This window comes from Felis catus, chromosome E3 (assembly GCF_018350175.1).
Source record: "Felis catus isolate Fca126 chromosome E3, F.catus_Fca126_mat1.0, whole genome shotgun sequence".
NCBI classification, from domain to species: domain Eukaryota; kingdom Metazoa; phylum Chordata; class Mammalia; order Carnivora; family Felidae; genus Felis; species Felis catus.
In genome coordinates this window covers 33875228-33889080 of record NC_058383.1, presented here as the reverse complement: position 1 = coordinate 33889080, position 13853 = coordinate 33875228, and the positions used below count along the sequence as shown (strand labels likewise).

General features: G+C 43.0%; 1 protein-coding gene across 4 annotated transcripts in view; it reads left to right on the top strand.

Moving 5' to 3' along the window:
* Position 1: 1 nt before the first annotated feature.
* PMM2 (phosphomannomutase 2) overlaps positions 2 to 13853 on the top strand; it is a 30807-nt gene continuing 16955 nt past the window's right edge. For all 4 annotated transcript variants that reach the window (XM_003998882.5, XM_006942339.4, XM_045047675.1 and 1 more), the window contains exons 1-2: positions 2 to 159; positions 11791 to 11902. In XM_003998882.5, the coding sequence (XP_003998931.1) occupies positions 94 to 159; positions 11791 to 11902 (178 nt within the window). In that variant the 5' untranslated portion in view covers positions 2 to 93. The remainder of the gene's footprint in view (positions 160 to 11790; positions 11903 to 13853) is intronic.

Below are 13853 nucleotides of genomic sequence, written 5' to 3'. Positions count from 1 at the left end.
CGTGCCCTGTGGCACGGGGGCCGAGCCCGGAAGTTCCGGGCCGAGTTCCTGGTTGCCAACGAGTCTCATCAAGTGCGGCTGGAAACGGGGGACATGGCGGCGTCTGGCCCAGCGCTATGCCTTTTCGACGTGGACGGGACCCTGACCGCCCCGCGACAGGTAGGCGGCACCCGGCCGGCTGGCGGCAGCGGGTGCAGAGCCGCCTGCTGTTCACATTTGGGGCCGACGGCCGCCCAGGGTGGGGGTCGAGGGGCGGCTGAGGGCCGCCTATCTCCTCGGCAAGGCTGAACTCCGTTCTGGGTGCCTTCCAGGGGTGAAACGGAAACTCGAAACACATCCCCAAGACCTCAGGGTGCTCGGAGAGATGAGACGGGCTGAAAACCCTTGAAAGGAAACAACGTGTATGGGGTTGGAAAACGCAGTTTTGGACTCTGACCGCATGCCCTGAATTTGAACCCCAGCTCAGCCCTCTTACCAGCTATGTTCCCTCCTCAGTCCTGTCACCTATGAGCTGCATCTTGCAACCTAATAAGAAAAACAGGTTTCCAGGTCAAACAGACCTAATAGAGTCTCAACTTCACTCTGTTGACAGCTGTCTGACTTATAGCAAATCACTGAACCCCTGAGTGGTTTTTGTTTGTTTGTTTGTTTTTGTTTTTTATTTGTTAATTTTTAATTTACATCCAAGTTAGCATATAGTGCAACAATGATTTCAGGAGTAGATTCCCTAATGCCCTTACCTAGTTAGCCCATCCCCCTGCCACAACCCCTCCAGTAACCCTCTGTTTGTTCTCCATATTGAAGAGTCTTTTATGTTTTGTCCCCCTCCATGTTCCCGAAATCCCACATCCCTCCCTGCTTCCCTCCCCTTCCCTCCCCTTCCCTTGTGTTTATCCCTTCTGTGTCTTAAGTCCTCATATGAATGAAGTCATATGATATTTGTCTTTATCTGACTGTTTAACGTTTATTTATTTTTTGGGGACAGAGAGAGACAGAGCATGAACGGGGGAGGGGCAGAGAGAGAGGGAGACACAGAATCGGAAACAGGCTCCAGGCTCTGAGCCATCAGCCCAGAGCCCGACGCGGGGCTCGAACTCCCGGACCGCGAGATCGTGACCTGGCTGAAGTCGGACGCTTAACCGACTGCGCCACCCAGGCGCCCCTATCTGACTGTTTAATTTCGCTTTTCCGCTTAGCATAATACCCTCAAGTTCCATCCACGTAGTGGCAAATGACAAGATTTCATTCTTTTTGATTGACGAGTAATACTCCATTGTATATATATACCACATCTTCTTTATCCATTCATCCATCGATGGACATTTGGGCTCTTTCCATACTTTGGCTATTGTTGATAGTGCTGCTGTAAACATTGGGGTGCATGTGCCCCTTCGAAACAGCATCCCTTTATTTCTTGGATAAATACTTAGTAGTACAATGGCTTGGTCGTAAGATAACTATATTTTTAATTTTTTGAAGAGCCTCCATACTGTTTGTGGCGGCAACAGCTTGCATTCCCACCAGCAATGAAAAAGAGATCCTCTTTCTCCGCATCCTCGCCAACATCTGTTGTTGCCTGAGTTGTTAATGTGAGCCATTCTGACAGGTGTAGGATGGTATCTCATTGTGGTTTTGATTTGCATTTCCCGGATGATGAGTGACGTTCAGCATTTTTTCATGTGTTGGTTGGCCATCTAGCTGTCTTCTTTGGAGAAGTGTCTATTCATGTCTTTTGTCCATTTCTTCGCTGGATTCTTTGTTTTTTGGGTGTTGACCTTGATAACTTCTTTATAGATTTTGGATACTAACCCTTTATCTGATTTGTCATTTGCAAATATCTTCTCCCATTCCGTCGGTTGCCTTTTAGTTTTGCTGATTGTTTCCTTTGCTGTGCAGAAGCTTTTTATTTTGTTGAGGTCCCAACAGTTCATTTTTGCTTTTGTTTCCCTTGCCTCCGGAGACGTGTTGAGTAAGAAATTGCTGCGGCCAAGGTCAAAGAGGTTTTTGCCTGCTTTCTCCTCGAGGATTTTGATGGCTTCCTGTCTTACATTTAGGTCTTTCATCCATGTTGAGTTTATTTTTGTGTCTGGTATAAGAAAGTGGTCCAGGTTCATTCTTCTGCATGTCGCTGTCCAGTTTTCCCAGCATCGTTTGCTGAAGAGGCTGTCTTTATTCCATTGGATATCCTTTCCTGCTTTGTCAAAGATTAGTTGGCCATACGTTTTTGGGTCCATTTCTGGGTTCTCTATTCTGTTCCATTGATCTGAGTGTTTGTTCTTGTGCCAGTACCATACTGTCTTGATGATGACAGCTTTGTAATACAGCCTGAAGTCCAGGATTGTGATGACTCCTGGTTTGGTTTTCTTTTTCAAGATTGCTTTGGCTATTCGGGGTCTTTTCTGGATCCATACAAATTTTAGGATTATTTGTTCTAGCTCTGTGAAGAATACTGGTGTTATTTTGATAGGGATTGCATTGAATCCGTAGATTGCTTTGGGTAGTATTGACATTTCAACAATACTTATTTTTCCTCTCCAGGAGCATGGAATATTTTTCCTTTTGTTTGTGTGTCTTTTTCAGTTTCTTTCATAAGCTTTCTGTAGTTTTCAGTGTATAGATTTTTCACCTCTTTGGTTAGATTTATTCCTAGGTATTTTATGGTTTTGGGTGGCAGTTATAAATTAGATCAATTCCTTGATTTCTCTTTCTGTTGCTTCATTGTTGTTGTATAGGAATGCATCCGATTTCTGTGCATTGATTTTCTATCCTGCCACTTTGCTGAATTCATGAATCAGTTCTAGCAGTTTTTTGGTGGAATCTTTTGGATTTTCCATATAGAGTAAGTATCTTGTCATCTGCGAAGAGTGAAAGTTTGGCTGATTTGGATGCCTTTTATGTCTTTGTGTTGTCTGATTGCTGAGGCGAAGACTTCCAATACTGTGTTGAATAACAGTGGCGAGAATGGACATCCCTGTCTTGTTCCTGACCTTAGGGGGAAAGCTCTCACTTTTTCCCCATTGAGGATGATATTAGCATTGGGTCTTCCATATATGGCTTTTATGATCTCGAGGTATGATCCTTCTATCCCTGCTTTCTTGAGGGTTTTTATCAAGAAAGAATGCTGTATTTTTTCAAATGCTTTCTCTGCATCTGTTGAGAGGATCATGTGATTCTTATCCTTTGTTTTACTGATGTGATGAATCACATTGATTGTTTTAAAGATATGGAACCAGCCCTGCATCCCAGGTATAAATCCTACTTGATCGTGATGGATACTTTTTTTAATGTATTGTTGGAATTGGTTTTGGAATCAAGGTAATGCTGGCTTCATAGAAAGAGTTTGGAAGTTTTCCTTCCATTCCTATTTTTCGGAACAGCTTCAAGAGAATAGGTGTTAACTCTTCCTTAAATGTTTGGTAGAAGTCCCCTGGAAAGCTGTCTGGCCCTGGACTCTTGTTTTTTGGGGAGATTTTTGATTACTAATTCGATTACTGATTATGGGTCTGTTCAAATTTTCTGTTTCTTCCTGTTTCAACTTTGGTAGTTTATATGTTTCTAGGAATTTGTCCATTTCTTCCAGATTGCCCATTTTATTGGTGTATAATTGCTCATAATATTTTCTTATTTATTTCTGCTGTGTTGGTTGTGATCTCTCCTTTCATTCTTGATTTTATTTGTGTCCTTTTTCTTTTTGATCAAATTGGCTAGTGTTTTATCAATTTTGTTAATTCTTTCAAAGAACCAGCTTCTGATTTCATTGATCTGTTTTGTTTTTTGTTTTGTTTTGTTTTGTTTTGTTTTTTTTGTTTCAGTAGCATTAATTTCTGCTCTAATCTTTATTATTTTCTGTCTTCTGCTGGTTTTGGGTTTTATTTGCTGTTCTATTTCCAGCTCTTTAAGGTGTAAGGTTAGGTTGTCTCTCTGAGACCTTTCTTCCTTCTTTAGGGAGGCCTGGATTGCTATATACTTTCTTCTTATGACCGCCTTTGCTGTGTCCCAGAGGTTTTGGGGTCTGGTGTTATCAGTTTCATTGGCTTCCATGTACTTTTTAATTTCCTCTTTGACTTCCTGGTTAGCCCATTCATTCTTTAATAGGATGTTCTTCAGTCTCCAAGTGTTTGTTACCTTTCCAAATTTTTTCTTGTGGTTGATTTCGAGTTTCATAGCATTGCGGTCTGAAAATATGCACAGTATGATCTCGATCTTTTTGTAATTGTTGAGGGCTGATTTGTGTCCCAGTATGTGATCTGTACTGGAGAACATTCCATGTGCACTGAAGAAGAGTGTATATTCTGCTGCTTTAGGATGAAATGTTCTGAATATATCTGTTAAGTCCATCTGGTTCATTGTGTCCTTCAAAGCCATTGTTTCCTTGTTGATTTTCTGATTAGATGATCTTTCCATTGTTGTAAGTGGGGTGTTGAAGTCCTCTACTATTATGGTATTATTATCTATGAATTTCTTTACATTTGTGACTAATTGATTTATGTATTTGGGTGGTCTCACATTTGGAGCATAAGTGTTTACAATTGTTAGGTCTTCTTGGTGGGTAGACCCCTTAAATTATAATATAATGCCTTTCTTCATCTCTTGTTACAGTCTTTATTTTAAAGTCTAGATTGTTTGATTGAAGTGTGGCTACTCTGGCTTTCTTTTGTCAACCAGTAGCATGATAGATGGTTCTCCATCCCCTTACTTTGAATGTGAAGGTGTCTTTAGGTCTGAAGTGCGTCTGGTAAACAGCATATAGATGGATCTTGTTTTCTTATCCATTCTGTTGCCCTATGTCTTTTGATTGGAGCATTGAGTCCATTGACATTTAGAGTCAGTACTGAAAGATATGAATTGATTGCTATTATGTTGCCTGTAGAGTTGCAGTTTCTGGTGGTGTTCTCTGGTCTTTTCTAGTCTTTGTTGCTTTTGGTCTTTATGTATTTTTTTAGGGTTTGTTTTGTTTTGTTTGTCTTTTCTCCCCTCAGAGAGTCGCCCTTAAAATTTCTTGGAGGGCTCGTTTAGTAGTCACAAACTCCTTTAATTTTTGTTTGTCTCGGAAACTGTTTATCTCTCTTTATATTTTGAATGACAGCTTTTCTGAATAAAGAATTCTTGGCTGCATATTTTTCTGATTCAGTACATTGAATATATCCTGCCACTCCTTTCTGGCCTGCCAAGTTTCTGTGCATAGGTCTGCTGCAAACCTGATCTGTCTTCCCTTGTAGATGAGGGACTTTTTTTTTTTCCCTTGCTGCTTTCGTGATTCTATCCTTGCCTGAGTATTTTGCGAATTTGACTATGATATGCTTTGGTGATGGTTGGTTTTTGTTGAAACTAATGGGGGTTCTCTGTGCTTCCTGGATTTTGATGTCTGTGTCTTTCCCCAGGTTAGGAAATTTTTCTGCTACAATTTGCTCACATAACCCTTCTACCCCTTTTTCTCTCTCTTCATCTTCTGGGGCCCCTATGATTCTGATGTTGTCCCTTTAAAATGAGTCACTGATTTCTCTAATCCTTGAATCGTGCTCTTTTGCCTTAGTCTGTCGCTTTTCTGCCTCGTGCATCCTTGCCGCCCTGGGATCCGTTCGAGATTGCAGCTACCTCAGTTACAACATTTTTTATTTCATCCTGACTAGCTTTTACTTCTTTTATCTCCACAGAAAGTGATTCTAAACTATTTTCGACTCCAGGTAGTGTTCTTATTATCGTGATTTTAAATTCTGGTTCAGACATCTTGCTTGTATCTGTGTTGGTTAATTCCCTGGCTGTCGTTTCTTCCTGCTCTTTCTTCTGGGGTGAATTCCATTGTTTCATCATTTTGAAGGGAGAAAGGGAATTAATGAGGTTAAAAAAACTAAATCAAAAAAATGAAAGTTAAAAAATTAAAAACAACACACACAAAAATCAAATAAATGATGCTAGATCCTAGGTGTGTTTTGGTCTGGGTGTTCAATTGTACTTGATAGATTAGAAGAAAAAGGGGAAGGGAAAAAAAAGGAAATCGTTTGAAAATTTGAAAAAAATGAATACACTGAAATGGAATAAAATGAAATGAAAGTAAAATAGAATTTGAAAAAAATTTACGCAGAAGTAAAAAATACAGTAGAAAAAATTAACGAAAAATATTTTTAATAAAAATTGAAAATGAAGTTTCTCTCTGCTGAGTTCTGTGTTCAGGTTGTGCAGGGTGTTGTATTAATCCTCAAATCGGTTTTCGAGTTGTGCAGGATAGTTTAGTGTTGATCTGGCTGTGTTTCATGGATGCAAGACACAAAAAAACTTACATGCTGTTCTGCCATCTTGACTCCTCCCATAACCCTCCCCTGAGTGGTTTCAAATGGGGGCATTCCCAGTTCCATATGGTGTTGGTGAGGCTCGAATGAAATCGAACAAATTCACTAAAGTATCTTGGCTACGATAGGCTGGGTTCAGTAATAATAAATAGCAGCCGCTAGCACCCCTCCCCTCTCTACCCCCTTCTCCAGTAGAAGTGATCAAGGAGGCCCAGATTTTTGCAGACTGCCTCCTGAGAGCCTCCTTGGACTCCTGGAAGCTTGCTTCCCACTTCCTGATTTTGCTGCTACAGGCATGGATAGGTTTCAGTTAAGGTCTGCGTTTGTGACGAAGCTCACTCTGACCTCCTCCTTGCACAGACTGGTCCCTGAAGTGGCCTCACTATCTTCACATTGTATCCCTACCTTCTTGATTTGGGCTGAGTGGTGGCAGTGGTGTGCTCCACATTTCCACGTTAAATGCGTGTGGTTTTAGATCAGTTTGCCTTTCTGGTCCGCAGGTTCAGTGGATCTGGTGGTGATACTCAACTGCCTTGTTCTTCAAAGGCTCCTTTTGACACAGATTCAGCGACCAGCCTGCACTTGTGGACTGCTACAAGTTCTTGCTGGTCCAGAGCCAGAGTCAGCATTTCATTGTTCCTAAAGGGTCAGATAGCAAGAATTTTTGTCTTTGACAGCCATGTGGTCTGTAGTAGCTAATCAACTCTAATGCAAAAGCAGCCATAGACGACAGGTAGACCAGCTTCATTCGGTTCCAGTAAAACTTTACTGATGTGTTATGAAAACAAACAGCTGCTCCATTTGGCCCATTGGCTGTAATGGTCTATGGTTCACATTCCAAACCTTTTTAGAACCTTCTCCCTCTCAAGCCGTCTCCCTCTTTTACCCAAGTAGGATTTTTTTTTTCTTTTTTTGAGAAAGAGCATGAGCCAGGGAGAGGGGCAGAGGGAAAGAGAAAGAATCTTAAGCAGGCTCCCTGCTCAGTGTGGAACCTGATGGGGGCTCGATCCCACAACTCTGGGATCCTGATATGAGCTGAAATCAAGTCAGACACCCAGCTGACTGAGTCACCCAGGCACCCTCCAAATAGGATAATTTTTGTTACCATTTTAAATAAAGGAAACTGAGATTCAGTGAAACCGTGATCCAATTTGTCACAGCAAATCTGGTACAAGTTTCTGGGCTACTGGGCATTGTTCTTTGCTAAGTTTCCCATTTTCTGCCACTGCTGTAAGATGGATGCTGTTCTGGCTCCTGGTTCTGCCATTCCGGAAGGTGCTTCTGACTCCCAGAAGGAATCAGGATAGATAAGCGTGCAGTATGAAATAGCAAAGAAACCCACAACGTATTCCCTTGAAATACCTGAAATATGATATTCTTGGCAGCAAACAATTTTAACACTGAAAAAAAAAAGTGTTAATTTAAAAGAAAATTGTTTCTGTGTGCTGGGTGCTCCAGGTAAAAACAAATATACTTTACCAACAGATCTATTCATTATACAACCTTTCCCTTCCTCAATACATATATTCTCCAACACTGATAAGCACATTACAATCCGGAAGCAGAATAGGTTATCTTGCAGCTGCTAAAGGACGATATGATGCAAACAGGTAAAATCTAGTTTGAATGGAGTCCAGAGCCTTGCACATATCACTGTTTAAGTAGAATCTTCTTGGGCTGAATACTTTCCTAAGAACTGCCACGCCATCTAAAAACAGTTGAGGGGCACCTGGGTGGCTCAGTCGGTAAGCATCTAACACTCTCGGTTTCAGCTGAGGTCATGATCTCACGGTGTCATGAGTTCAAGCCCTGCATCGGGCTCTGTACTGACAGTGCAGACCCTGCTTGGGGTTCTCTCTCCTCTCCCTCTCTCTCTGCTCCTCTCCCACTCACGCTGTCTCTCTCTAAATAAATATATATTTTTTTATTTGAAAAAAGAACTGGGGCGCCTGGGTGGCTCAGTCGGTTGGGCGTCCAACTTCGGCTGAGGTCATGATCTCGCGGTCCGTGAGTTCGAGCCCCGCATCGGGCTCTGGGCTGACAGCTCAGAGCCTGGAGCCTGTTTCGGATTCTGTGTCTCCCTCTCTTTCTGACCCTCACCTGCTCATGCTCTGTCTCTATCTGTCTCAAAAATAAATGTTAAAAAAAAAAAAATTAAAAGATAAAGAAAAGAAAAAACTAAACATAAAAACAAAAACAGTTGAGACTCAGAATAAAAGTCTGTGAAAAGAAGGGAGGCCCAAGCCTGAATGGGAAACAGTTGTTTCCCAGCTGTGTGTCAGAAAACATTCAGGCACCAGAACCACTGAAAAACTAGTATACCGCCATATCCCCACCACTTAAATTCAGCACTGATTGACATCAGCTGTCTGTCTACTTTTTTATTCTGTGCTGTACCACTCCTTAAGCCATAGTCATCATGGTGCTTCACCACTAAATTTTTCAGCCTGCATCTCTTGAGGACATCTGTGGTGACCACAGGGGCCATCGTCACACCTGGGAAAATTATCACCAGTTCCCTCATCTTATGTAATGCCCCAGTCCAGCAGTTGGCAAATGTTTTTCTGCACAAGGCCAGATGGTAAATAACTCGTTGAGACTCTGCGGGCCATGTGGTCTCTGTCACAACTAATCGACTGTGTTGCGGTGGCCACAGGCACCCCACAAACGAATGGATATCGCTGTGTTGCTGTCGTACCTTGCAGAACTAGGCAGCGGGCCGGTGCTGTCCCCTGCGCCCTATTTTGCCGAGTCCTCTTTGCTGCCGTCGGTTTTCCTTTCTTGTCCCCAAAAAAAGTCTCTCATAGTTGGTTTTTTCAGAAGGTGAATTTTTTTTATTAATTTTTATTTATTTTTCTTTTTTAATTTTTCTTTTTTTAATTTACATCCAAGTTAATTACCATGTAGTGCAACAATGATTTCGGGAGTGGATTCCTTCATGCCCCTTAGCCATTTAGCCCCTCCCCCCTCCCACAGCCCCTCCAGCAACCCTCTCTTTGTTCTCCATTTTTAAGTCTCTTCTGTTTTGTCCCCCTTCCTGTTTTTATATTATTTTTGCTTCCCTTCCCTTATATTCATCTGTTTTGTATCTTAAAGCCCTCGTATGAGTGAAGTCATATGATATTTGTCTTTCTCTGACTAATTTCACTTAGCATAATAGCCTCCAGTTCCATCCACGTAGTGGCAAATGGCAAGATACCATTCTTTTTGATTGCCGAGTAATACTCCATCGTATAAATATACCACATCTTTTTTATCCATTCATCCATCGATGGACGTGTGGGCTCTTTCCATACTTTGGCTATTGTTGATTGTGCTGCTGTAAACATTGGGGTGCATGTGTCCCTTCGAAACAGCACACCTGTATCCCTTGAATAAATACCTAGTAGTCAGAAGGTCTTTGGCCTTAATCAGTCTTTGGCCTTAAACAGTCTTTGGCCTTAATCTCAAGCTTTTGAATCATTCTCTGTTTATTTTGTCCTGGGTGATTTATAAAGAATTCCTTGTAATTGTCAACACAAGAGTTATTTGAGAACATCACAACAACTTTGGTGTGTGATTATTTTGCTCTAAAGATGTCTCCTACAATGGGTAATTGAGATGCCTGTTGTGTTCACAAGCAGCTGGGTCTTATTTCCTGTCAAAAAAATATTTGCTGCCACTTGGAAGTGAAAGGGTGCCTTCTACAACCCATTCACATTGCAGACACATGTCTGATGGCCACAGTGCCTTGGAGCTCATCACTGTGCACAGGGGTTAAGATCACATAAATTGCAGCTTCGGGCTTCTGTTTGAAGATGGAAGTATTGCATTTTTTAAAAATTTATTTTAACATTTATTTATTTTTGAGAGACAGAGACAGAGCATGAGCTGGGGAGGGGCAGAGAGAAAGGGAGGCACAGAACCTGAAGCAGACTCCAGGCTCCGAGCTGTCAGCACAAAGCCCAACATGGGGCTCGAACCCACGAGCCGCGAGATCACGATCTGAACCGAAGTCGGACACTTAACCGACTGAACCAGTGAGGCGCCCAGAAGTATTGCATTTTTAGTATTTTGCAGTCCAGGGACTCTTCCCCCACTTCCTGCCATTCTGACCTCAGGTGAGAGTAAGCCAGTTGGCCCGGGGGGGGGGGGGGGGTCTAGGACCCATTTCACAGTCACTGACTCACAGAGGCCACCAGTGCAGTTCTACATTTTGTGTGCCACATCAAGATTCCCCTGAAGATACAGAAAAGACTCTGTTACAAGCCCTCTGTGCAATTTGGTTAATCCTATGTGTGGATTACTCTAAACCAGTTTGTTTTGTTTTGTTTTTAAGAAAAAGAGAAGATGGAATTCCAGATGTTCATGTACTGAATTTAGGTCATTTTTGTTTTTGTTTTTAATTTCTGGTAACTTCATTTCTAAAGATAGAACTGTGAGGGGCGCCTCACTGGCTCACTCCTGTGAGGGGCGCCTGGCAACTCTTAATCTCGGGGTCATGAGTTCTAGCCCCATGTTGGAGGCAGAGTTTATTTAAAAAAATAAAAATAAAAATACCCATGTGAATGTACAATTCAGATTGACAGAAAATAACAAAATAACTTTTTTATTTTTTTGCATTTATTTATTTTTGATAGAGACAGAACACAAGTAGGGGAGGGGCAGAGAGAGGAGACACAGAATCCAAAACAGGCTCCAGACTCTGAGCTGTCAGCACAGAGCCCGATGCGGGGCTCGAACTCACAAAGTACGAGATCATGACCTGAGCCAAAGTCAGAAGCTTAACCAACTGAGCCATCCAGGAGCCCCTAACAACATAACTTTTAAAACTTAATTGTGATTTGTCTTAACAGACATGTCTTTTCATGTGACTTTCTAATTTCTTTTGAATTAGTGCACAGTTTGGATTTTAACCAGCATAAAATTATACTGTCGTGACCACTGTTTATAGATAGGAGCTTTTCTTTTAGGAGAGACTAAAAAAATCTAGTGATCTTACTCTCATGGCTTTTGTTTTTGCTTTGGTTTTGTGTAGTTGTAACAAATCAATTCTCAACGTCCTCTTCGTGTTGTGTTATTTTGCGTTAAAATCAGCCACCTACATTCGTAAGTAGAGCGCAGGGTAACATTTGCAGGAAGTGCGCTAGTCCGTGTCCATTGGCTTGGAAAAATCACCACTTAAGGCTGAAAAAGCGAGTCATTGCACAGGACTTAGAATGAGTCCACTCGTGTTTCCAAAAACAAGACCTATTTATTTTTCTGCATATAAACAAGCATAGAAATTGCAGAGAGGACTAGCCAGAACAGCACACACCGGCTGTTTATGTATTACTTGTGTGTTTTAGGTAAAAATAAGTAAACGTTAACAGGTCTTTTCTGGTGAAAAGCTGATGTACTTGGACTCGTCTACAGACCTAGAGCCTGAATTGGTTTGTATGAACGTAAGGATTGTGTCCCTCCAGGTTTCGTCTCCTGATCACTTTACCGCTCACGACTTTTTATTTTCCTTCTTGAAATGTAGAAAATCACCAAGGAAATGGACGGCTTTCTCCAAAACCTGAGACGGAAGATCAAGATTGGAGTGGTGGGCGGGTCCGACTTTGAGAAAGTGCAGGAGCAGCTGGGAAGTGACGGTAACGTTGACATTGCTGATTGCATTCGGTAGAAGATTAACTTCTTAGGAGGCAGTTAGGGCCTGTCGCTGTTAAGTGTCACCGGCCCGAGGCCTCCTCCCCACATGCTTCCTTGTTGGGGGGATCATTCTCTCTGCTTTCTCTTTCCTGTTTTTAATCCCATAAGTAAATTTCTGGAGTCGGTGGTGGACCTCTTGGTACTCAGACACGTGGGGCGTTTCCCCAGAACTTCCAGTGTCTATGTCATTGCCCAGAATGCTTATGTTGTCCCCATCCACTCTCCCAGCTCCGCTCAGACCCTGTCTCCTGACCGTCCTTCTCACCCGGGTGTTGAGGTGCCCTCTGGGTGTGGGGGCCGTCCGTTGCCCTAACACGGTGTTTCCCAGAGTTCCCTATTCATGAGTCACCCAGGCTGCTCCCCTTCTTTTGAACCAGACTCTCCAGCACAGGACCCCAGGAGGCCGGGCATACTTATTGGCCCCTTCACTGGAGACTCTGGGGTCCGTGGGGCCTGGGAATCGTATTTCAGCTGCTCCCCCCGGATGGCCTAATGCACAACCCTCCTAGTGCCACACTCCATGCTTGTTGGAAACTGGCCGCTTGTCTGTTTTTCTTGAAGACTAGGACTGTGGATTATTCATCTTGCAGCCCGTGTCTCTAGGGTGCCTGGCCTGTAAGAAATAGAGGATGGAGAGCTAGATGAATCGATCGTCTTTTGGACACTGTTGACATTTGGGCCAGGTCCTTCTCTCTTGTCGAGGGCTGTCCTGTGCATTGTAGGGTGTTCAGCAGCATCTGGGCCTCCACCTGCTTAATGCCAGTACCCCCTCCACCCCCAGTGTGACAACCAGAAATGTCTCCAGACATTGCCAAATGTCGTCGAGGGGGCAAAATCACCCCCAGTTGAGAACGAGCATTTTGGCTGTAATATCTTAGAGTCAGCATCTGTGTAAGCTATATTTATAGGCTCAGTCACTGTAAGTATAATCTGTGCGTTCTCTTTAAAACCCTGTTCTGCTTATACTTAATTTTTCCTGTAGATGCCTTACTTAGAAAGCCTGTAAACAATTTAACAGGGGCACATTAATCCCCAGAAATCCTGTTACCTGGCCCTGATGGCCCTTTCTGCCGCTGGCCAGATTTTAAACCACAGGCTGGAAGAGGTTTTGTGTCAGGGTAGGGCCCTGTCTTTATATTTCAAAGACTGTAAGTCAAAGCATCAGAATCAAAACATCCACAAGCTGGAGAAAGTTGACGGTCCAGCTGTATCAGAATCACTGGGGAGCTTGTTAAAATACAGATGTGAGGGCCCCACCCAACTCATGGTACGTAGGAATCCGCACTTTAACAAGCACCTGAAGTTTGAGGGCCCATTTAGATTTGCATGAGTGGTCTCCAAATCTGACTGCTTGTAAGAATCACCCAAAGACCTTTTTTTAAAAAACAATCTGATTTTAGCCTCGCCCCTGCATATTCGTAATCGGAAAGCCTGAGAACGGGGCACCTGGGTGGCTCCGTCAGTTGAGTGCCCAACTCTTGATTTCGGCTCAGCTAATCCTGTCATGGGATCTTCGTAGGATCAAGCTCCGCTGTCAGCATAGAGCCTGGTTGGGACTGATTCTCCTTGTCCCTCTCTCTCTGCCTAGCGTGTGCATGTACTCTCTCTCTCTTTCTTTCTCTCTCTTTCTCAAGTAAACTGTCAATAAATAAATGTGAGCAGATCCTGGGAATCTGCCGCCCCAGTGATGCGGATCCACAGTGAGGCTCGAGGGCTGTCACGGACGCCCATCTTCCCGTCTTCAGAGGGGGCTGAAGGCAGAGGTGTAAGAGGGCCCACCACATGTCCAGTCTCTAGCCTGGCCACCGTCTTTTGCGTTTGTAATTGAGAGTCTTCTAAAAAAAAAAAAGAAAAACTTGAGGAGCTCTTTCCCCACTCGCCCAATCTGTGACG